We start from the raw sequence: 25,071 nt of genomic DNA, 5'->3' as shown, positions 1-25,071 counted from the left end.
GGAAGGGGCTCTCCACGGCCTCTCTCACTTCGGCAGTCCCTCGGAGTCGAGGATGACTGAGGGCCGGTAAATTTATATTGTTAACTGCAGCTGGCGGTGAGAGAACTGTGCATTTGCCTTCAACTACTAGTTTTAAATGTGAAGGTGTCTAATGATGGGTTTGCACATGTTACACTTTCTATGGAGTATTTATATTCTTCTCCAGTAGTGTAAAGTCAATTCCACTAAAAATTTACAAAATATTTCCAAATAAAAAGCTTAGCAGTATAGAGCAATATCTGCAATTATCACGCCACTGGGTTCATCTAATGAAAGATACATTTTTAATTTTTAAAACAGCTATTTTTACTGTGATTATTTTAATATTCAAATAAGTCAAACACCATTAGTAACTTGCATTTGAATATCCCAATATGTTCAGACAATATGAAAAATCCTTTTTTTTGTTGAGAAATCTTTATTTCTAACCAGTAGCAGTTGCTAACAGGTTTGCTGTGTAAATGTGTATGCAAGTTGGTACCTTTTTTTAGATTATTATAGAGCAATCTCACCCTTGGTGCAATGAAGAGCACAGGACAGGAGATAACTGAACAGCACTTCCCTCCTTAAACCGCTAACTTTGGTAGAGTGTTCTGATCATATTCTGCAAAAATTTTCAATTTGAATAACAAATCATAGATATCTGGGAGGAACGACACAAACTGTCACCATCAGTTTCACCGTCGGATCGGCTGCCTGCTGCCCTTGTCCTTCTAGGTAGTAGAGGTGGGTTTGGGAGGTGCTTCTGAAGAAGCCTTGGCTAGTTGCTGCAGTGTATCTTGTAGATGGTGCACACTGCAGCCACGATACGCCAGCGGTGGAGGGAGTGAATGTTTATGATGACAAGGGAAATTAGGGAAAGTGCCAAGAGGCATATAAATTGGCCAGAAAAAGCAGCAAACCTGAGGACTGGGAGAAATGTATAATTCAGCAGAGTTGCACTAAGGGTTTAATTAGGAGGGGGGAAATAGAGTATGAGAGTAAGCTTGCAGGAAACATAAAAAGTGACTGCAAAAGCTTCTATAAATATGTGAAGAGAAAAAGATTAGCGAAGACTAATGTAGGTCCCTTGCAGTCAGAATCAGGTGAATTCATAATGGGGAACAAGGAAATGGCAGACCAATTGAACAAATACTTTGGTTCTGTCTTCACTAAGGAAGACACGAATAACCTTCTGAAAATGCTAGGGGACCGAGGGTCTAGGGAGAAGGGGGAACTGAAGGAAATCCTTATTAATCAGGAAATGGTGTTAGTGAAATTTAAGGGAATGAAGACCGATAAATCCCTAGGGTCTGATAGTCTGCATCCCAGAGTACTTAAGGAGTGACCCTAGAAATAGTAGATGCATTGGTGGTCATTTTCCAACATTCCATGGACTCTGGTTCAGTTTCTATGGATGGCTAATGTAACCCCACTTTTTAAAAAAGGAGGGAGAGAGAAAACAGGGAATTATAAGACCGGTTAGCCTGACATCAGTTGGGAAAATGCTGGAATCAATTATTAAAGGTGTAATAGAGGCGCATTTGGAAAGCAGTGACAGGATCAGTCCAAGTCAGCATGGATTTTGAAAGGGAAATCATGCTGGACAAATCTTCTAGAGTTTTTTTGAGGATGTAACTAGTAGAGTGGATAAGGGAGAACCAGTGGATGTGGTGTATTTGGACTTTCAAAAGGCTTTTGACAAGGTCCCACACAAGAGATTGGTGTGCAAAATTAAGGTACATGGTATTGGGGTAATATATTGACGCGGATAGAGAACTGGTTGGCAGACAGGAAGCAAAGAGTGGGAATAAACTGGTCCTTTTCAGAATGGCAGGCAGTGACAAGGTTCAGTGCTGGGACCCCAGCTATTTACAATATACATTAATGATTTAGACGAAGGAATTGAATGTAATATCTCCAAGTTTGCAGATGACACTAAACTGGGTGGCGGTGCGAGCTGTGAGGAGGATACGAGGAGGCTGCAGGGGGACTTGGACAGGTTAGGTGAGTGGGCAAATGCATGGCAGGTGCAGTCTAATGTGGATAAATGTAAGGTTATCCACTTTGGTGGCAAAAATAGGAAGGCAGATTATTATCTGAATGGTGACAGATTAGTAAAAGGGGAGGTACAACGAGACCTGGATGTCATGGTACATCAGTCATTGAAAGTAGGCATGCAGGTACAGCAGGCAGTAAAGAAAGCAAATGGCATGCTGGCCTTCATAGCGAGGGGATTTGAGTATAGGAGCAGGGAGGTCTTACTGCAGTTGTACAGGGCCTTGGTGAGACCACACCTTGAGTATTGTGTGCAATTTTAGTCTCCTAATCTGAGGAAGGACATTCTTGCTATTGAAGGAGTGCAGCGAAGGTTCACCAGACTGATTCCCGGGATGGCAGGACCGACATATGAAGAAAGACTGGATCGACTAGGCTTATATTCACTGGAATTTAGAAGAATGAGAGGAGATCTCATGGAAACATATAAAATTCTGACAGGATTGGACAGGTTAGATGCAGGAAGAATGTCCCCGATGTTGGGGAAGTCCAGAGTCAGGGGTCACAGTCTAAGGATAAGGGGTAAGCCATTTAGGACCGAGATGAGGAGAAACCTCTTCACTCAGAGAATTGTGAACCTGTGGAATTCTCTACCACAGAAAGTTGTTGAGGCCAGTTCGTTAGATATATTCAAAAGGGAGTTAGATGTGGTCCTTACGGCTAAAGGCATCAAGGGGGATGGAGATAAAGCAGGATTGGGGTACTGAAGTTGCATGATCAGCCATGATCATATTGAATGGTGGTGCAGGCTCAAAGGGCGAATGGCCTACTCCTGCACCTATTTTCTATGTTTCTACGTGATGGATGGGGTGCCAATCAAGCGGGCTGCTTTGTCCTGGATTATGTCGAGCTTCTTGAGTGTTGTTGGAGCTGCAGTACTTCCTAACATCCTATAATTTATAGATTCCCCATTTAATGTACTGGTTCTCATAAGTATTTGTCATGGGCTCCAAGCAAAAATAACCTTTCAATTGCCAACTGGCTTTGACCCTGCATCAATGTTTTTGAAATAAACAAATAGCTGCTTTGGCAGAGGGCTGAATTAAAATAGCAGATATATCTGATGTCAGGGGCTGGTCTTTCTGCTAATCCATCAGAACAAGCAGTTGAAATGCACTGTATGTAAGTGAACGGGAGGCAGAGAGCTGGGGAGGCAGAGAGTGCAGGGCACAGGGAGGCAGAGGGCGCAGAAAGGCGGGGGAGCATGGGGAGGCGGGGAGACAGAGAGGGCGGGGAGGCAGTGAGTGAGGGGAGGCAGTGAGTGAGGGGAGCGGTGAGGCAGAGAGGCCGCGGAGGCGGGGAGACAGAGAGTGAGGGGAGGCAGTGAGTGAGGGGAGCGGGGAGGCAGTGAGTGAGGGGCGCGGGGAGGCAGTGAGTGAGGGGCGCGGGGAGGCAGTGAGTGAGGGGCGCGGGGAGGCAGTGAGTGAGGGGCGCGGGGAGGCAGTGAGTGAGGGGCGCGGGGAGGCAGTGAGTGAGGGGCGCGGGCAGGCAGTGAGTGAGGGGCGCGGGCAGGCTGTGAGTGAGGGGCGCGGGGAGGCAGTGAGTGAGGGGCGCGGGGAGGCAGTGAGTGAGGGGCGCGGGGAGGCAGTGAGTGAGGGGCGCGGGGAGGCAGTGAGTGAGGGGCGCGGGGAGGCAGTGAGTGAGGGGCGCGGGGAGGCAGTGAGTGAGGGGCGCGGGGAGGCAGTGAGTGAGGGGCGCGGGGAGGCAGTGAGTGAGGGGCGCGGGGAGGCAGTGAGTGAGGGGCGCGGGGAGGCAGTGAGTGAGGGGCGCGGGGAGGCAGTGAGTGAGGGGCGCGGGGAGGCAGTGAGTGAGGGGCGCGGGGAGGCAGTGAGTGAGGGGCGCGGGGAGGCAGTGAGTGAGGGGCGCGGGGAGGCAGTGAGTGAGGGGCGCGGGGAGGCAGTGAGTGAGGGGCGCGGGGAGGCAGTGAGTGAGGGGCGCGGGGAGGCAGTGAGTGAGGGGCGCGGGGAGGCAGTGAGTGAGGGGCGCGGGGAGGCAGTGAGTGAGGGGCGCGGGGAGGCAGTGAGTGAGGGGCGCGGGGAGGCAGTGAGTGAGGGGCGCGGGGAGGCAGTGAGTGAGGGGCGCGGGGAGGCAGTGAGTGAGGGGCGCGGGGAGGCAGTGAGTGAGGGGCGCGGGGAGGCAGTGAGTGAGGGGCGCGGGGAGGCAGTGAGTGAGGGGCGCGGGGAGGCAGTGAGTGAGGGGCGCGGGGAGGCAGTGAGTGAGGGGCGCGGGGAGGCAGTGAGTGAGGGGCGCGGGGAGGCAGTGAGTGAGGGGCGCGGGGAGGCAGTGAGTGAGGGGCGCGGGGAGGCAGTGAGTGAGGGGCGCGGGGAGGCAGTGAGTGAGGGGCGCGGGGAGGCAGTGAGTGAGGGGCGCGGGGAGGCAGTGAGTGAGGGGCGCGGGGAGGCAGTGAGTGAGGGGCGCGGGGAGGCAGTGAGTGAGGGGCGCGGGGAGGCAGTGAGTGAGGGGCGCGGGGAGGCAGTGAGTGAGGGGCGCGGGGAGGCAGTGAGTGAGGGGCGCGGGGAGGCAGTGAGTGAGGGGCGCGGGGAGGCAGTGAGTGAGGGGCGCGGGGAGGCAGTGAGTGAGGGGCGCGGGGAGGCAGTGAGTGAGGGGCGCGGGGAGGCAGTGAGTGAGGGGCGCGGGGAGGCAGTGAGTGAGGGGCGCGGGGAGGCAGTGAGTGATGGGCGCGGGGAGGCAGTGAGTGAGGGGCGCGGGGAGGCAGTGAGTGAGGGGAGGCAGTGAGTGAGGGGCGCGGGGAGGCAGTGAGTGAGGGGCGCGGGGAGGCAGTGAGTGATGGGCGCGGGGAGGCAGTGAGTGAGGGGCGCGGGGAGGCAGTGAGTGAGGGGAGGCAGTGAGTGGGGCGCGGGGAGGCAGTGAGTGAGGGGCGCGGGGAGGCAGTGAGTGAGGGGCGCGGGGAGGCAGTGAGTGAGGGGAGGCAGTGAGTGAGGGGAGCGGGGAGGCAGTGAGTGAGGGGCGCGGGGAGGCAGTGAGTGAGGGGCGCGGGCAGGCTGTGAGTGAGGGGCGCGGGGAGGCAGTGAGTGAGGGGCGCGGGGAGGCAGTGAGTGAGGGGCGCGGGGAGGCAGTGAGTGAGGGGCGCGGGGAGGCAGTGAGTGAGGGGCGCGGGGAGGCAGTGAGTGAGGGGCGCGGGGAGGCAGTGAGTGAGGGGCGCGGGGAGGCAGTGAGTGAGGGGCGCGGGGAGGCAGTGAGTGAGGGGCGCGGGGAGGCAGTGAGTGAGGGGCGCGGGGAGGCAGTGAGTGAGGGGCGCGGGGAGGCAGTGAGTGAGGGGCGCGGGGAGGCAGTGAGTGAGGGGCGCGGGGAGGCAGTGAGTGAGGGGCGCGGGGAGGCAGTGAGTGAGGGGCGCGGGGAGGCAGTGAGTGAGGGGCGCGGGGAGGCAGTGAGTGAGGGGCGCGGGGAGGCAGTGAGTGAGGGGCGCGGGGAGGCAGTGAGTGAGGGGCGCGGGGAGGCAGTGAGTGAGGGGCGCGGGGAGGCAGTGAGTGAGGGGCGCGGGGAGGCAGTGAGTGAGGGGCGCGGGGAGGCAGTGAGTGAGGGGCGCGGGGAGGCAGTGAGTGAGGGGCGCGGGGAGGCAGTGAGTGAGGGGCGCGGGGAGGCAGTGAGTGAGGGGCGCGGGGAGGCAGTGAGTGAGGGGCGCGGGGAGGCAGTGAGTGAGGGGCGCGGGGAGGCAGTGAGTGAGGGGCGCGGGGAGGCAGTGAGTGAGGGGCGCGGGGAGGCAGTGAGTGAGGGGCGCGGGGAGGCAGTGAGTGAGGGGCGCGGGGAGGCAGTGAGTGAGGGGAGGCAGTGAGTGGGGCGCGGGGAGGCAGTGAGTGAGGGGCGCGGGGAGGCAGTGAGTGAGGGGCGCGGGGAGGCAGTGAGTGAGGGGAGGCAGTGAGTGAGGGGAGCGGGGAGGCAGTGAGTGAGGGGCGCGGGGAGGCAGTGAGTGAGGGGCGCGGGGAGGCTGTGAGTGAGGGGCGCGGGGAGGCAGTGAGTGAGGGGCGCGGGGAGGCAGTGAGTGAGGGGCGCGGGGAGGCAGTGAGTGAGGGGCGCGGGGAGGCAGTGAGTGAGGGGCGCGGGGAGGCAGTGAGTGAGGGGCGCGGGGAGGCAGTGAGTGAGGGGCGCGGGGAGGCAGTGAGTGAGGGGCGCGGGGAGGCAGTGAGTGAGGGGCGCGGGGAGGCAGTGAGTGAGGGGCGCGGGGAGGCAGTGAGTGAGGGGCGCGGGGAGGCAGTGAGTGAGGGGAGGCAGTGAGTGAGGGAAGGCAGTGAGTGAGGGGCGCGGGGAGGCAGTGAGTGAGGGGCGCGGGGAGGCAGTGAGTGAGGGGCGCGGGGAGGCAGTGAGTGAGGGGCGCGGGGAGGCAGTGAGTGAGGGGCGCGGGGAGGCAGTGAGTGAGGGGCGCGGGGAGGCAGTGAGTGAGGGGCGCGGGGAGGCAGTGAGTGAGGGGCGCGGGGAGGCAGTGAGTGAGGGGCGCGGGGAGGCAGTGAGTGAGGGGCGCGGGGAGGCAGTGAGTGAGGGGCGCGGGGAGGCAGTGAGTGACGGGCGCGGGGAGGCAGTGAGTGAGGGGCGCGGGGAGGCAGTGAGTGAGGGGAGGCAGTGAGTGAGGGGAGGCAGTGAGTGGGGCGCGGGGAGGCAGTGAGTGAGGGGCGCGGGGAGGCAGTGAGTGAGGGGTGCGGGGAGGCAGTGAGTGAGGGGAGGCAGTGAGTGAGGGGAGCGGGGAGGCAGTGAGTGAGGGGAGGCAGTGAGTGAGGGGTGCGGGGAGGCAGTGAGGGGCGCAGGGAGGCAGTGAGTGAGGGGCGCGGGGAGGCAGTGAGTGAGGGGAGGCAGTGAGTGAGGGAAGGCAGTGAGTGAGGGGCGCGGGGAGGCAGTGAGTGAGGGGAGCGGGGAGGCAGTGAGTGAGGGGAGGCAGTGAGTGAGGGGCGCGGGGAGGCAGTGAGTGAGGGGTGCGGGGAGGCAGTGAGTGAGAGGCGCGGGGAGGCAGTGAGTGAGGGGCGCGGGGAGGCAGTGAGTGAGGGGCGCGGGGAGGCAGTGAGTGAGGGGCGCGGGGAGGCAGTGAGTGAGGGGCGCGGGGAGGCAGTGAGTGAGGGGTGCGGGGAGGCAGTGAGTGAGGGGCGCGGGGAGGCAGTGAGTGAGGGGCGCAGAGAGGCAGAGAGTGAGGGGAGGCAGAGAGTGAGGGGAGCGGGGAGGCAGTGAGTGAGGGGAGGCAGAGAGTGAGGGGAGGCAGTGAGTGAGGGGAGCGGGGAGGCAGTGAGTGAGGGGAGCGGAAGGCAGTGAGTGAGGGGCGCGGGGAGGCAGTGAGTGAGGGGAGCGGGGAGGCAGTGAGTGAGGGGAGCGGGGAGGCAGAGAGTGAGGGGAGCGGGGAGGCAGAGAGCGTGGGGAGCGGGGAGGCAGAGAGCGTGGGGAGCGGGGAGGCAGTGAGTGAGGGGAGCGGGGAGGCAGTGAGTGAGGGGAGCGGGGAGGCAGTGAGTGAGGGGAGCGGGGAGGCAGTGAGTGAGGGGCGCGGGGAGGCAGTGAGTGAGGGGCACGGGGAGGCAGAGAGTGTGGGGAGTTCGAGAGCAGGGGATTTTGTGCTCAAGTCTCTGTGGCAGAACTTGAACCCACACCTTCTGACTCAGAGAATCAACTGAGCTACAACTGACACTGAAGTCAAATGTTCTTGTGAAGAACCCTGTACGTGAGCCACTTTTTTGAAGACAGATCCACATTCTATTCAAAGTCTGAAGCAGTTGATGACACGTCACTGTTTCACACATCACCAATGTCTTACTCCACTCCCGTGTAACAAATCAGTGCACCGTAAAACCCTGTTCCTTTTTTTTAAACCGATCTCACTAATAACCTTTGTGAAAAACTGAATTACTGCTGTTGTCCTGATGTGATATGGCATTTATGTAATGATCTGGTGACTTATCATTCTCCAGTTAAATACATTAGAATCTCCTCAATTTCATAGATCAGGCATCTTTAATAATACATGAAAATAAGCAGTTAACGGGAAATACAACCAAAAATACGTTGTAATTGCCAGTCATCAGAAAGGAGCCAAGCTAGAGGTCAGTAATAATCCGCTCTATTTCACATTCATAATTAAGAAAAATATTAGCACAGATTACAGATTCACTGTGCCATGACAGCTAAGCTACATTTTACTAAAAACTGCCTAATGAGGAGAAATATTGCACATGAAAAGACAGTGAAAATATATGAACTGGGCATTCAAATGAGCTTGTGCAAAAGTATTGCATTACTGCGTTTGTATCCTGTTCCTCTGTCTACTATCTTAAACAGCATTAACCTATTTACTACCTCTGTTAAAATAGCAGACAGACAAATTTGATGGGTCCGTGTAATAATATCTCACAGTGGAATTCCAGGGTATACAAGTCCTGGTTGCAAAGACAGCATTCCTTTAATTCCACTTTATTCACACAGATTTTGCGCATCGACAACTTGAACACTCTTTCATGAAGGAAAGAAAGTCAGTCTGGACAAACAATCTAATTTTCAGTGACTGGATGCTCTTTCATCTTAAGGCATTCCTTGATCTCGGCAGTATTTAATTATTAATTCCTAAGCAGTGCAGTGAATCTGTCTGCTTTTGATGGCTTCAAAATTCAGGCCTGCTGACAGGAAATGTTTAATCCATTGCTTATATTAAGTAAGATATGACAAGCCCTGCATGCTAATTTGTTTTTAACGCTATGCTCTTCAAATGATGCAACAAAGTTTCCATTTACCAGTCTCTGGTCGAATCAACTTTCACTTTTCAAAATGTCCACAAAAAAAAAATCAGAAGTCACAGTTTGATCATTCAGACTAACAAAATAATTTAAACTACATATAAATTATACATGTTTACTGCTCTATGTCAGATCTAGCAACACTGATCACACAGTGCGTCTTAATTGATTTATGAAAGGGAAAAAAAATGTTTAACACGGCAAGTGACTGCAGTGATTTCATCAGACTTATCATGTCAGGATGAGGAAAGGTTACGTTTAAACCTACGACACTCTTGAGTTACAAAAATGTTGTGTGTCAGGGACACTAGTCTGCAGTTAAAAAACATGTACAGATGAACAGTAGAGGTATTTCTTCCAATAGTTACGCAACAGTGCATCACAAAGGCAGAATGTTACTGTTTAACTGCAGATTCCAAGAAACAAATCAATTAGGGCATAGTTCAATCCAACTCATTCATTATTTTCTTCTTTAGTTTCAGGATTTTTCTCCCACCTTGCCCACAATGGTTATATGTTCATATTAATCCGAAAGGCTTTTGTTATCGTCACAAACTTACACCCACCCTCTCTCACTGATCATCATTTACTATTTGCAGCAAAACCCCAAATCTGTTCTTTATACAAGGCATTTTCATGGAATCATAAAAGTTTGCCAAAGGCGGCCATTCGGCCCATCATAACTGTACCTCAAATTCATCGCCACTAATTAATTGAGATCTCCGCTCCCTCCATGTTTATTTTCCCCAAGATTTCTCCCTCCAATGCCTAACTTGTGGACTCATTCTCTCTCGTGGTTACGCCCTCCTAATTTTAAAGAAATTATTCATCATGCATTTCTGGAATGTGAAATCACAATGGTTTCGTCTCTTTTACCCCGGATTCTCTCGGTGCTCTTTGCTACAGGTTGCAAAGTTGTGGGGAAGCTCACTATGCAAATCTGGAAATGACCATTACTTGGGGATTAGGAAAAGAGAGAGACCGCCACAGCTTTCCTCCGTCCACAGTAATCTGGGCAGCAACACGTCATTGGGGTCGAGCTGTCAAGGATGTACCAGAATGCATCGCGAGACCAAGTACCAACTCCTGAGGTGCTTGACCTCATTTCTGCACATTCTGGGTATATGCGTGTAGCCAGCATATGCTCAATACGATATATCACTTCCAAGTATTATATATAGTAATGTGCCTATGAATGACTCCATGAGGCAATGTGTTGTACTCAAACTGTAATGATCTTGGTCCTTTATTCCAAACTCGAGTGAGTGACTCACCTTTTATACAGCCCCTGTCACCGGGGCAGGAAACACCGGTCTCCACCAGTTGCACCCTCTAGTGGTGCCAGCATGTATATACACAGTGTAAACCTTATTGATAGTACATCAGGTAAACAAGTCTACATCTTATGCATCTACACAGTGACTACACAGAGAATATATCTATAGTCTGCATATATAACACCAAGTGTAAAAAATGCAACTTTACAAGCAATGTTACCCCTCATTTTTTTGTGCGCGCGGTCCCTTTAAGGGTCTGCGCGGCCCATTCACAGTTTCACACATTGAGAAAGCTGATCCCAGGCGGCGCAGAACCAGCAAACAGCTGCGCAGCTTAGAGAGAACGTTGGTTGCAAGTGATGTCTCCACATCCTCGCTGCTCCTGATCAGGATTATCTGCTCCAATCCCATGTCCCAGGTTTTCTCTACTCCTCTGCTCACTGTTCATCCCCTCTGCATTACCACTGGCGATGAATCCTTTAATCACAACATTCGTGCCTTCTGAAACTCTCTCCCTAAAGGCCCCTCCACCTTGCCACTTTTCACTGACTTCAAAAGCCCCTTAAAAACCTTTCTCTACCAACATGCCTATGATTTCCCCTGCCCCCTTCTTAATTTCTCCTCATTGTTAAGCAGCTTGAGTGATTTTCCTACATGGGCACTATACAATTGTAAGATTTTGTTAATGAATAAATTGAATTCTGTTACATTTTTAAAAACAGATTTAGAAGTCCCTGTGCTGACACATGTTCAGATTGCGAGCCCACACCTGGGGCTCCTAACATCCACGATGCACTTTCATTTATTTGAAGGCTGCGTCTAATTGTACGAACTGAAAGGCAGCCGTTTCTCTGATTGGATCTCCATTTTCACATAACCTATTGCTGATTGGTCCCCTTAGAGGATAAGCCACACCCTGAAGTTCCTCTGGAATGTGTAACTGGAACCGCCCAGCCCAAGTTCTAACTGACTTTCCAATTTGTAATTCGATCCATTTTGATTTCAGAAGCCACAGAGGATAGATCTCCCCAAAAGCCACCAGGTTCCAGCCGAAGTCCCTTACCCCAGCGCAAGTGCATCCTTTCCACCAGCTGAAGACCCTTACCCCAAGCACATGTCCTGCCTCCCACAGCCACAAAGTCCCTTACCCCAGCACATGAGCTGCCTCCCCCAGCACATGAGCTGCCTCCCCCAGCCAAAGTCCCCGACCCCAGCGCAAGTGCTGTCTCCGCCAGCTAAAGTCCCTTACCCCAGCACATGTGTTGCCTCCCCCAGCCAAGTTCCAGCTGATGACCTTACCACTCCCCCGCACCCCCCCCTCATAGATGGGGCATTGTGTGCAGATTGTTTACAGGTTTATTGGGTGTGAAATGAATAGTGACAGTGTCGTGACTTCTGGATTTCATCTACCCCAACGATGTTCCTTGTAACACACGCACCAAGCTTGCACGCACCGGTGGGTAGGAAGATCGTGATCTGTCTTCTGAGAGTTCCCTCTCTCCCCTTTGATCCCCCCGCCACCTGTTTCTCTCCCCCCCCCCACTCCACCCCCAAGCTTTCTCTTTCCAGCCCCCCTCCCCCAAGCTGTCTCTCTCTCTCGTCCCCCCCCCCCCCAAGCTCTCTCTTTCCCCCCACCCCACCCCACCCCCGAAGCTTCCTCCCTCTCTCTCTCTTTCTCTCTTCCCATTTCCCCCCCACACACCACCGACTCTCACTCTCACTCTCAACGCCGCCCCGCCCCGCTCCGCCCCCCCCCCCCGCGGTGTTGCGGGAGGCTCAGGGCCTGGTCGGGGCTGCGAGAGGCTCAGCGGATGCAATCAGCTGCTCGGGGTTGTTGCTGGATGGATCGGAGAAAACGTGGTGTTGGACGCATGTGTAGAAAAGGATTAGTGGGAATTGCGCTGGGGGGGTGGGTGGAGTCGGTGATATTTTTCCTAATTCTCGCTTCTGCACAAGCGTCGGGAGATGCATGCGCAGAAGGGAGACTTAGTACAAATAGTTACTCCATTATTTTAAACGTTCTGTGCTGCAGTGCCAGTGTCAACTCTCAATAAACTTTATAGCGTTGATGCATTCACACAGGAAGCTTAAGAACTGTTACCTCATTGCCACAAGTGTATCAAGAAGCAGCCTGAAGCAACTGAATCCTGGCAATATTTAACATATTATATATTCTGACTATTAATGGAACATTAATAAGTTATTTAAGACAGTAAAAGCCTGGACACTTACAGTGGCCTTAGTCTGAGCATAATATTCTGACTCCATTTTACTGAGGCGTGAATTGGTGTCATTGAGGAGTTCCTGAATATTCTCCGTGTGTTTCTTCTGTAGCTCAAACTTCTCTTGTTCCAGTTCTGTCACAACATTGTGTAACTGCATTTAAATTAAAAACATGTATTAATAACTTTTAGACAATTGATAGTTGGTATGTGAAAGTGCATAGTAGGTGAATCTGACTGTTATTTTCAGCAGCAAACAAAAACAGCCTCTATTTTGGGGTTGAGGGTAATATATTAGCATGGATGGAGGATTGGCTAACTAACAAAACAGAGAGTCGATATAAATGGGTCATTTTCTGGTTGGCAAACAGTAACTAGTGGGGCGCCACAGGTATCAGTGCTGGGGCCTCAACTATTTACAATCTATATTAATGACTTGGATGAAGGGACCGACTGTAATGTAACCATGATACAAAGATGGGTGGGAAAGTAAATTGTGAGGAGGACATGAAAAATCTGCAAAGGGATATAGACAGGCTAAGTGAGTGGGCAAAAATTTGGCAGATGGAGTATAATGTGGGAAAATGTGAGGTTATCCACTTTGGCAAAAAAAATAGAAAAGCAAATTATAATTTAAATGGAGAAAAATTGCAAAGTGCTGCAGTACAGAGGGACCTGGGTCCTTGTGTATGAAACACAAAATGTTAGTCTGCAGGTACAGCAAGTGATCAGGAAGACAATGGAATGTTGGTCTTTATTGCAAAGGGGATAGAGTATAAAAGCAGAGAAGTCTTGCTACAACTGTACAGGATATTGGTGAGGCCACACCTAGAGTACTGCGTGCAGTTTTGGTCTCCATATTTAAGGAAGGATATACTTGCATTGGAGGCAGTTCAGAGAAGGTTCACTAGGTTGATTCTGGAGATGAGGGGGTTGACTTATGAAGATAGATTGAGTAGGTTGGGCCTATACTCATTGGAGTTCAGAAGAATGAGAGGTGATCTTATCGAAACATATAAGATAGTGAGGGGGCTCGACAAGGTGGATGTAGGGAAGATATTCACACTCGTAGGGGAAACTAAAACTAGGGGACATAGTCTCAGAATAAAGGGCCACCCATTTAAAACTGAGATGAGGAGGAACTTCTTCTCTCAGAGGGTTGTAAATCTGTGGAATTCTCTGCCCTAGAGAGCTGTGGAGGCTGGGTCATTGAATATATTTAAGGCGGAGATAGACAGACTTTTGAGAGATAGGGGAATAAAGGGTTATGGGGAGCGAGTGGGGAATTGGAGCTGAGTCCACGCTCAGATCAGCCATGATCTTATTGAATGGCGGAGCAGGCTCGAGGGGCCGAATGGCCTACTCCTGCTCCTATTTCTTATGTTCTTATGTTTTATTACTGTCCCCAGGAACTATTCATTGGACAGATAATGCACAAAGTAACGTAATTATTTGAGGATAGATATGACCACACAGGCAGACCTCAACAGGTCAGTAGCCTGCTGGCAACACAATAGAGTGATGAAGTTACTGAGTGATGAATTTTAGATACTAAGTTCATCTGAAGATCAACATGGTGAGCATCTTTCTGGGAGATTACAATGGATACATTTACATACTAGTGTTTCTGTCAATATCCTATAGCGAAATGCCGCCAACATTTAAAAGATGTAACTACTACATTGATCCAATTCTGGAGGAAGCTTTACACATGCGTGCATCAATCATCCCTCTATTTTTTTGTACTGAGCAGGCTATGAACTCCTTTGAGCGCGACCTTTTCGTCCGTGGACAAATTTTACAACAACTTTTACAACAACGACAGCAACAGCAACCATTTAAAAGCATATATACAGCAATGTCATATTGCCATCCTATGGTCTCAAATCATGAGACAATCAGAGAAGGTTCTATACAGCTTTAACATAACTTCTCTGCTTTTGAATTCTATTCCTCTAGAAATGAACCCCAGTGCTTTGTTTGCACTTTTATGGCTTTTTTAAAACTTATGTTTGTACTTTTAATGATTTGTGAATCTATACCACAGATCCCTTTGCACCTCTACTCCGTATAGATTCTTATTTTCTAAGGAGTAGGTGGCCTCCTTATTCCTCCTACCAAAATGCACCACCTCACAATTATCTATATCGAAATTCATTTGTCATTTACATGCCCAATCTGCAAATTTGTTTCTGGTAGAATTAATTAAAAGCTTTTAGTTCATGTACAAACTGTATTTTTAAAAACTCCGTCAGAAATGACTGGGATATAAAAAAAACTGCATAATGTTGCATTCACACCAGAAACGTTACTCACTGATACGGTTGTGCATTGACAAACACATCTGTTCATACCTGACAGATGCATATCTATTTGTGCAATTAGTATTCATTTTATGGAACCATTTCCCATACCTCGGGAGCCTACTGTCAACAAGGGCAGACGTCGATGACGATGTTCAACACCGACTTCAGTGTGCCAGCGCAGCCTTCGGTCGCCTGAGGAAGAGGTTTGAAGGCCAGGACCTCAAACCCGGCACCAAGCTCATGGTCTACAGGGCTACAGTGATACCCGCCCTCCTGTATGGCTCAGCGACGTGGACCATATACAGTAGACACCTCAAAGCGCTGGAGAAATATCACCAACGCTGCCTCCGCAAGATCCTACAAATCCACTGGCAGGATAGGCGCACCAACATCAGTGTTCTCGCTCAGACCAACATCGAAACACCAAACACGTTCGATCCGCTCCAATGGAGGGGCCACATAATCTGCATGCCCGATACGGGACTCCCAAAACAAGCGCTCTACTCGAAGCTCCAACACGGCAAGCGAACCCCAGGTGGACAGAGGAAACGCTTCAAGGACACCCTCAAACCCTCCTTGAAAAAGTGCAACATCCCCATCGACACCGGGGAATACCTGGTCCAAGACCACTCAAAGTGGAGGAGAAGCATCCGGGAAGGCGGCAAACACCTCGAGTCTCTTCACTGGGAGCAAACGGAAGCCAAGCGCAAACAGTGGAAGGAGCACATGACAACCCAAGCACCCCACCCACCCGTCCCTTCAACCAGCGTCTGCCCCACCTGTGACAGAGACTGTCGGTCCCGCATGGGACTCATCAGTCACCTGAGAACTTATTTTTAGTGTGGAAGCAAGTCATGCTCGACACCGAGGATCTGCCTAAGAAGAAGAAAAGATTAATTTTAAACTTTTCAACACATTAGCCCATCCCTCATGTCACTATAGCAATGACTGCACAAGCAGCAGCTTTCCTATGGCACTGACATGCTGAACGTCCACATAAGTGATTAGAATATTAATCACAATGCAACCAGACAACCAACAAATATAGAGTGCTATAATCTTTAGTTCACAGTACTAAAAAGAATTTAACAAGAACGGGTATCCATATTTTCAACTTCAATCACTTCCATTAATAAACATTGTCTTCTTGAACCAGGACACCCCCATGTAACATGTCTCTCTCTCCCCCAGTCTCTCTCTCTCTCTCCCCCTCTCCCCAGTCTTTCTCTCTCGCCAGTCTCTCCCTCACTCTCCCCAGTCTCTCACTCCGCCCCCCCCCTCCCACCGTCTCCCACACTCACTCGTCTCTCACTTCCCCCAGCCTCTCTCTCTCTCTCTCCACCCGCCCTCCCCGCCCCCAGCCTCTCTCTCTCTCTCTCTCTCTCTCTCTCTCTCTCTCCCCCCAGCCTCTCGCTCTCTTGCTCTCTCCCCACCTCCCACTCCACTGAACCCATTCGAACTAAACTGCTGACCACCCATCAGTCCTTCCTTACCCCTATGCTGACATTGTAAATGGTTCCCTCTCCTGAGGGAACCATTTACTGTCCCCCTTCTCTTTCAAAACCAAAATCATCAACCCCCTGCTCAAAAATTCCACTCTCAACCCCTCTGTCCTTACTATCACCCATCTCTCTCCTTTCATCTCCAAAGTCTTTGAATATGTTGTTAGCTCCGAAATTTGTGTCCATCTTTCAACTCCATGTTTGAATTTTTCCAATCAAGTTACTGCCCTTGCCACAGTACTTGAACGGCCTTAACCAAAGTCACAAATGACCCGTGACAAATCCTCTCTCCTCATCCTCTCTGCAGTCTTTGACACGGGTGACCACAATATCCTCCTCCAACACTTCTCCTCTGTTGTCCAATTCATTGGGACTACCTTTGCTTTGTTCCACTTTTACCTATCCAATCGTAGCCATCTCCTTCAATGGATTTGTTTTCCACCCCCACACCAATATCTCGACAGGCCCTCAAGGATCTATCCTTGCCACCCACTCTCCTCTTTCTCAGCTACATGCTTCCCCTTCGAAACAGCATCCAAAGACATGGGGTCAGCTTCCCCATACACGGTGACGACACCCAGCTCTATCTCTCCACCATCTCTCTCGACCCCTTCACTACCTCTTATGCTGTCAGACTGCTTCCCCAACATCCCGTCTTCAACGAGCCACAATTTCTTCCAGTTAAACATTGGGGAGACCGAAGCCATCGTCCGTACCTTTGCCACCAATTCCATCCGCCTTCCTGGCCAGTTTCAGGATGAACCAGACTGTTCAGCACCTTGGCATCCAATTCCAAATCTCTCTCATTTTCCATTCCCTGCATATCAGCTCATTAAAAACTCTGCTGCCCGTATTCTATCCTGCACCAAGTCCCACTCACCCATCACTTGATGACCTACATTGGCTCTTCAACACCTCGAATTTAACATTTTCATCCTCGGATATCCCATAAATTCCAGTGGGATGAAGTACTTGTAGAACATAAGAACATAAGAAATAGGAGCAGGAGTAGGCCACCTGGCCCCTAGAGCCTGCTCCATCATTTAAATAAGATCATGACTGATCTGATCATGGACTTCAGCTCCACTTCCCTGCCTGCTCCCCATAACCCTTTATTCCCTTATCGCTCAAAAATCTGTCTATCTCCGCCTTAAATATATTGAATGACCCAGCTTCCATAGCTCTCTGAGGCAGCAAATTCCACAGATTTACAACCCTCAGAGAAGAAATTTCTCATCGGTTTTAAATGGGCGGCCCCTTATTCTAAGATCATGCCCTCTAGTTCTTGTCTCCAACAGTGGAAACATCCTCTCTGCATCCACCTTGTCAAGCCCCCTCATAATCTTATACGTTTCGATAAGTTCACCTCTCATTCTTCTGAATTTCAATGAGTAGAGGCCCAACCTACTTAACCTTTCTTCATAAGTCAACCCCCTCATCCCCGGAATCAACCGAATGAACCTTCTCTGAACTACCTCCAATGCAAGTATATCCTTTCGTAAATATGGAAAACAAAAGTGCACGCAGTATTCCAGGTGTGGCCTCACCAATACCTTGTATAGCTGTAGCAAGACTTCCCTGCTTTTATTCTCCATTCCCTTTGCAATAAAGGCCAAGATACCATTGGCCTTCCTGATCACTTGCTGTACCTGCATACTATCCTTTTGTGTTTCATGCGCAAGTACCCCCAGGTCCTGCTGTACTGCAGCACTTTGCAATCTTTCTCCATTTAAATAATAACTCCATGCTAATATATTACCCCCAACCCCGTGAACTTTTACCTTGTGCAGTAACCTTTTATGTGGCATCTTATCGAATGCCTTCTGAAAATCCAAATACACCACATCCACTGGTTCCCCCTTATTCATGCTGCTCGTTACATCCTCAAAGAACTCCAGCAAATTTGTCAAACACAATTTCCCTTTCATAAAACCATGCTGACTCTGCTTGATTGAATTATGCTTTTCCAAATGTCCCACTACTGCATCCTTAATAATGGAATCCAGCATTTTCCCAATGACAGTTAGGCTAACTGGTCTATAATTTCCTGCTTTTTGTCTGCCTCCTTTTTTAACTAGGGGCAGTACATTTGCGATTTTCCAATCCGCTGGAACCGCCCCAGAATCCAGGGAATTTTGGTAGATTACAATTAATGCATCTACTATCTCTACAGCCACCTCTCTCAAGACTCTGGGATGTAAACCATCAGGTCCAGGGGACTTGTCTGCCTTTAGTCCCATTATTTTATCGAGTGCTACTTCATTAGTGATAATGATTGTATTAAGTTCCTCCCTCCCTATAGCCCCTTGATTATCCACTATTGGGATGTTTTTAGTGTCTTCTACCGAAGACCGATACAAAATATTTCCCTGTTCTCCATTATTAATTCCCCAGTCTTATCCTCTAGGGGACCAACATTTACTTTAGCCACTCTTTTCCTTTTTATGTATCTGTAGAAACTCTTACTATCTGTTTTTATATTTCGTGCTAGCTTACTTTCATAATCTATCTTCCCTCGATTTATCATTTTTTAAATTGTTCTTTGCTGGCTTTTAAAAGTTGTAGATTTGATGAGAGACAATGCACTTGCATTTCTCCTCTTGTATAAATATCGTATCAGACTAGAACTCATGGGGTATCTTATAGACTTCACAAAACCAAACATGTTTGAAAATTGCTATGACCTCCGTCTTGTGATACTGTCCCCTCCCAAATCACAGAACCAGGAAGCTTTATCCACAGATCTGAGGTAACAATAATTTTAAAAAGCATGCATGCATGTAGGTGATTAGAACAGTACAGAAGTCTTGCATTTATAAAGCGTCCTTCACGACCAACAGACATCCCAAGACGCTTTATAGCCAATGAAGTACTTTTTGAAGTGTAGTCACTGTTCTAGTGTAGAACTACAAGGAAAACAACTTAAATCTTCAAGTTTGAACCCTTACCTTTCTTTCCCAATCATTTTTTAAAGAATCAGCGCTCTGCCCAGCCATCTTCTTCAACTCGGCAATCTGGTTCTCTTTACTTTCTCGGATAATCTGTGATTCACGAACCAGGCTCTGAACTGTCAAATATATGAATAAAGGATTGAGTGCACTGGATAAAGCAATGCTGAAAACTAGCTGCCACAGATGTGGCCTTTTGAAAGCAGTGTCAGTGCTGCTGGTCCCACTTTCTAGTTGTGTTGATTCTGCTGTGCTACCCAGAGAAACCATCTTATTGAAAACTCATGGCAACCAACAAAGTGTTGCTTCTCATCAGAGGTTCATGTCCATTACTGGTTATAACTATGTTTCACAGGACTGAGGGAAAGGATTTGTTCTGATGTAAGGACGTGCAATAAAAGGTATTGCTGCATTTATACATTCTGCTGGCACATATATTTTGTATTTCTTTATCATCTTTACTAAAAATGTAAAGCTTTATTGATGCAAATTTATGATCCAGTTTTAATTCCTACTTTATAGCTATTTTCCTTCAAGATGCACCTATCCCACATCATTCTAGCGTTCTGTCAATGCCAATCTATAGTTGGCCTCTAGGAGTTACACAATAGCAGCCAAGAGAAAATCACCTTTGGCTTTACCCCTCTCCCATGTTTTACTGTGACCACCAGGTCCTTAGTCTTCATGTGGCTCCTCCCAACAAGCTGGATATGATTTGAAAGTCGATTTGTCGGGCAATCATAGATGTAAACCTGCCTCGTGCCACCATATGGCGGACTAGGTTTGGCACAGAAAGGTACTGCAGCATTTTAACATGCTTTGAATTCTTGTCAAATACTTATGATGCTCTTATTTATTCCAGTGCTGTGTTCTTGATCTTTTTAAACTCTCTTTTGCTCTAAATTTCATCAAGCACTCCAACATGTGAGCTTCCACTCCTCATGTTTCAGGGAGTGCTTTCATGTGCCAGATGACGAGGTATATTTGTGATTGACCAGAGGCAGGCAGGCAGGTTAGACCCATCAAACTCCAATTCAGAGGATTTGGATTTAAGTCCCAGCTTCAACCAATCTTTGACTTGTAATGATAGCCAGTTAAACCACTAGATGGAGATCCTCAGGATAGTGAAACACTCGACCTAAGTAACAGTTGGTGAAGTACACCTTCAATCAGATCAGCCTCGAAACCTTACCTCGAAACATGAGCTGCAAGTACTGTTAAGCAAAAAGGGGTACTGAGAGAAAATAACACAAGAAATAAAGTAGCAGGTGTACTTGCTAGAACTCTGCTTCCAGTTAATTTGTCTGACGTACGTATAGTGCACTCCAGCTACCATTCTAGATTCAGGTTATACTGCAATCTTTACAATAAAATCACATAGAAGTAATAATAACCATGGACCCCATGTAATATACAGGTTCTCATCATGCAGAACAATAACATGCCAAGAACCCCAGAGCCGGGAAACATACCCACACCAGTACGGTGCCAGCTGATAACATAAGAATAGAAGAAATAGGAGCAGGAGTAGGCCATTTGGCTCCTCGAGCCTGCTCCACTATTCAATAAGATTATGGCTGATCTGATCCTGGCCTCAATTCCACTTCTCTGCCCCCTCCCCAGAACCCTTGATTCACTTATCATTCAAAAATCTGTCTATCTCCACCTGAAATACATTTAAAGACCCAGCCTCCACAGCTCTCTGAGGTAGAGAATTCCAAAGATTCACGACCCTCTGAGAGAAGAAATTCCTCCTCATTTCCATGTTAAATGGGCGACCCTTCATTCTGAAACTATTCCCCCTAGTTCTAGATTCCCCCACTAGGGGAAACATCCTCTCTGCATCTACCCTGTCAAGCCCCTTCAGAATCTTATACGTTTCAATAAGATCACCTCTCATTCTTCTAAACTCAAATGAGTATAGGCACAACCTGCTCAACGTTTCCTCATATGACAACCTCTTCATCTCAGGAATCAACCTCGTGAACCTTCTCTGAACTGCCTCCAGTGCAAGTATATCCTCCCTTAAATAAGTAGACCAAAACTGTACAGAGCACTCCAGATGTGGTCTTACCAACGCGCTGTACAGTTGAAACAGGACATCACTACTTTTATACTCCATCCCCCTTGCAATAAAGGCCAACATTCCATTTGCCTTCCTAATTACTTGTTATGCATGCATGCTAACTTTTTGTGTTTCATGCACCCAGTGGAAAAAAAGACTAGATTTGAAAATATGTTATTAAAAGAATAAGGTCCTTCTGTACCACCGCATTTTGTAATCTCTCCCCATTTAAATAATAATTTACTTTTTTATTTTTCCTACCAAAGTGAAGCGCCTTGGGATGTTTAATATGTTAAATGCAAGTTATTGTTGTGGTTATAATTGCAAAAATAGTCAGTGAAGACCACAAATCCCCAACTAAGGATTCATCTTGGAATTCCTACATTTACACCACAAACACGATACGGAGGCTTATTTTATGCCATGTTCACCTGCAATAAAGAGCAGAGATCAAAACCAAGGATTATTGCAGGTATCAAAGATGCATTTATACGTAAACAAACGATTAAAAAAAAATTTAATCACATTTTTAGCGATACCGCAGTTATTTGACAACTCCAGATTCATTTCTGTTAATCTTGCAATGATTGTGTTGCAAATTTAACCTTTCACTGAGGATGCCATTATTCATCAACAGGATGAAGTTTGTTGGTTAATGTTCACCAACCAAATTTTTAAAAAGCACAACTACAAGTTACACTTAACTGGAGTTATTTCAATGAACATTGCAACATGATATTTGCATCTAGCATCACACTTCAAAAGTATCAAAAGTATAAACAGAAGAGAAAGAAAGCCAGTCATGTCCTGCTGGTCATTGTGAATTTGACAACTTGGCAAGCTGTCAATCTACGGAAATTTCCTGTAATAATTTGATTGTAATTGACCGCAGGCTGCGCTAATTTAGACGGGAGGAGGCTCAAGTGGAGCATAAATACTGACATAGAGTGCTTGGACCGAATGGCCTATGCTGTATATCCTATGTAATCCTATGTAAAAGAAAGGTAGAGGTGGAGAGGTTTAGGCAGGAAATTCCAGAGCTTAGGGCCTAGGCAACAGAAGGCACGGTCACCGATGGTTGAGCGATTATAATCAGGGATGCTCGAGAGGGCAGAATTAGAGGAGTGCAGATATCTCGGGGGGTTGTGGGGCTGGAGGAGATTACAGAGATAGGGAGGGGCGAGGCCATGGTTTTGAAAACATGGATGAGAATTTTGAAATCAAGGCAATGCTTAACCGGGAACCAATGTTGGTCAGCAAGCACAGGGGTGAAAGATACTTGGTGAGGGTTAGGACTTAGCAGATAGTATTTATAAATTATAGAAATAAAGGGTGCAAGAATGTGATTAAAAATGAAAAAGAAAAATCACCTTTAGGTTCAGATGACAAACAACTGCTTAATGTCACCTTTGGCCAGGGACTCCCAGGTGTCAGTGGGGATGTTGCACTTTATCAGGGAGGCTTTGAGGATTTTCCTGTAATGTTTCCTCTGCCCACCTTTGGCTCGTTTGCCGTGAAGGAAGTGCATCCGGGAGGGTGCTGAGCACCTCGAGTCTCGTCACCGAGAGCATGCAGAAATCAAGCGCAGGCAGCGGAAAGAGCGAGCAGCAAACCAGCCCCACCCTCCCTTTCCCTCAACGACTATCTGTCCCACCTGTGACAGGGACTGTGGCTCTCGTATTGGACCGTTCAGTCACCTAAGGACTCATTTTTAGAATGGAAGCAAGTCTTCCTCGATTCTGAGGGACTGCCTATGATGATGAATGTCACCTGAACCTGAAAGGGCGGGGGATTCTTCTGGATTCTCATGGAAAAGGGGGATGCCGATAACACAGTGATATGGAACCCTTCCCATATGGCCATCAGCCCCTGTCTGAAACCCTCAATCAGATTCTTTTATATTCATTCAAAAGCCTTAATAGCAGCGTCGAGGAGGTGCGTGGTGAGGCATGAGTTCCGGGGTCGGCAAGAGGCCTATAAAGGACCAACGCGGCGGCAGTCGGGAGCAGCGTCGAGGAGGTGCGTGGAGAGGCGTGGCTTGTACAGCTACAGGGAGAAGGCAAAAAAGAAGTAGAAAGAAACAGAAAGGTGACGTCACAGCCAAGGGGGTAAGTGATTGGCGAGCAATTTTTCTTTTTGCTCTTCTATAACAGTGAGTAAACTTTAGCATTGTAGTTGCCAATTTAAGTGTATCTAAGGGTTAAGTCATGGCAGGAGAGCTCGGTCACGTGATATGCTCCTCCTGTACCATGTGGGAACTCAGGGACACTTCCGGTGTCCCTAACGACTACGTGTGCGGGAAGTGTATCCGCCTCCAGCTCCTGACGGTCCGCGTTGCGGAATTGGAGCTGAGGGTGGATTCACTCTGGAGCATCCACGATGCTGAGAATGACGTGAGTAGCACGTGCAGCGAGTTGGTCTTACCGCAGGTGAAGGGTCCACAGCCAGCTAGGGAATGGAAGACCAGCAGGAAGAGCATTGCAAGGAAGATAGTGCAGGGGTCCCCTGCGGTCATCCCCCTGCAAAACAGATACACCGTTTTGAGTACTGTTGAGGGGGATGACTCATCAGGGGAGGGCAGCAGCAGCCAAGTTCATGGCACCGTGAGTGGCTCTGCTGCACAGGAGGGCAGGAAAAAGAGTGGGAGAGCGTTAGTGGTAGGGGATTCGATTGTAAGGGGAATAGATAGGCGTTTCTGCAGCCACAACCGAGACTCCAGGATGGTATGTTGCCTCCCTGGTGCAAGGGTCAAGGATGTCTTGGAGCGGGTGCAGGACATTCTGAAAAGGGAGGGTGAACAGCCAGTTGTCGTGGTGCACATTGGTACCAACGATATAGGTAGAAAAAGGGATGAGGTCCTACGAGACGAATTTAAGGAGCTAGGAGCTAAATTAAAACGTAGGACCTCAAAAGTAGTAATCTCAGGATTGCTACCAGTGCCACGTGCTAGTCAGAGTAGGAATCGCAGGATAGCGCAGATGAATACGTGGCTTGAGCAGTGGTGCAGCAGGGAGGGATTCAAATTCCTGGGGCATTGGAACCGGTTCTGAGGGAGGTGGGATCAGTAGAAATCGGACGGTCTGCACCTGGGCAGGACCGGAATCAATGTCCTTGGGGGAGTGTTTGCTAGTGCTGTTGGGGAGGAGTTAAACTAATATGGCAGGGGGATGGGAATCAATGCAGGGAGACAGAGGGAAACAAAAAGGAGACAAAAGCAAAAGACAGAAAGGAGATGAGTAAAAGTGGAGGGCAGAAAAACCCAAGGCAAAAGATCCTCTCGGAATGAGTGATCACAGTATGGTTGAATTTGTAATACAGATTGAGAGTGAGGAAGTAGTGTCTCAAACGAGCGTACTATGCTTAAACAAAGGGGACTACAGTGGGATGAGGACAGAGTTGGCTAAAGTAGACTGGAAAGACAGACAAAACGGTGGCACAATTGAGGAACACTGGAGGACTTTTAAGGAGCTCTTTCATCGTGCTCAACAAAAATATATTCCAGTGAAAAAGAAGGGCGGTAAGAGAAGGGATAACCAGCCGTGGATAACCAAGGAAATAAAGGAGAGTATCAAATTAAAAACCAATGCGTATAAGGTGGCCAAGGTTAGTGGGAAAATAGAAGATTGGGAAAATTTTAAACGACAGCAAAGAATGACTAAGAAAGCAATAAAGAAAGGAAAGATAGATTACGAAGGTAAACTTGCGCAAAACATAAAAACGGATAGTAAAAGCTTTTACCGATATATAAAACGGAAAAGAGTGACTGAAGTAAATGTTGGTCCCTTAGAAGATGAGAAGGGGGATTTAATAATGGGAAATGTGGAAATGGCTGAGACCTTAAACAATTATTTTGCTTCGGTCTTCAGTGGAAGACACAAAAACCATGCCAAAAATTGCTGGTCACGGGAATGTGGGAAGGGAGGACCTTGAGATAATCACTATCACTAGGGGGGGGG

General features: G+C 48.9%; 1 protein-coding gene across 5 annotated transcripts in view; it reads right to left on the bottom strand.

Moving 5' to 3' along the window:
* The window catches only part of cep112 (centrosomal protein 112), a 516,124-nt gene that overhangs the window by 315,233 nt on the left and 175,820 nt on the right, over nucleotides 1–25,071 (bottom strand). For all 5 annotated transcript variants that reach the window (XM_070857896.1, XM_070857897.1, XM_070857899.1 and 2 more), the window contains 2 exons: nucleotides 19,051–19,169; nucleotides 12,305–12,448 (listed from right to left, as the gene is read on the bottom strand). In XM_070857896.1, coding sequence (XP_070713997.1) covers nucleotides 12,305–12,448; nucleotides 19,051–19,169 — 263 coding nt within the window. The remainder of the gene's footprint in view (nucleotides 1–12,304; nucleotides 12,449–19,050; nucleotides 19,170–25,071) is intronic.

Source organism: Pristiophorus japonicus, chromosome 16, assembly GCF_044704955.1.
Source record: "Pristiophorus japonicus isolate sPriJap1 chromosome 16, sPriJap1.hap1, whole genome shotgun sequence".
NCBI lineage: Eukaryota > Metazoa > Chordata > Chondrichthyes > Pristiophoridae > Pristiophorus > Pristiophorus japonicus.
The sequence above is the reverse complement of the archived record's forward strand: the minus strand, read 5'-3'. Positions and strand labels throughout refer to the sequence as shown.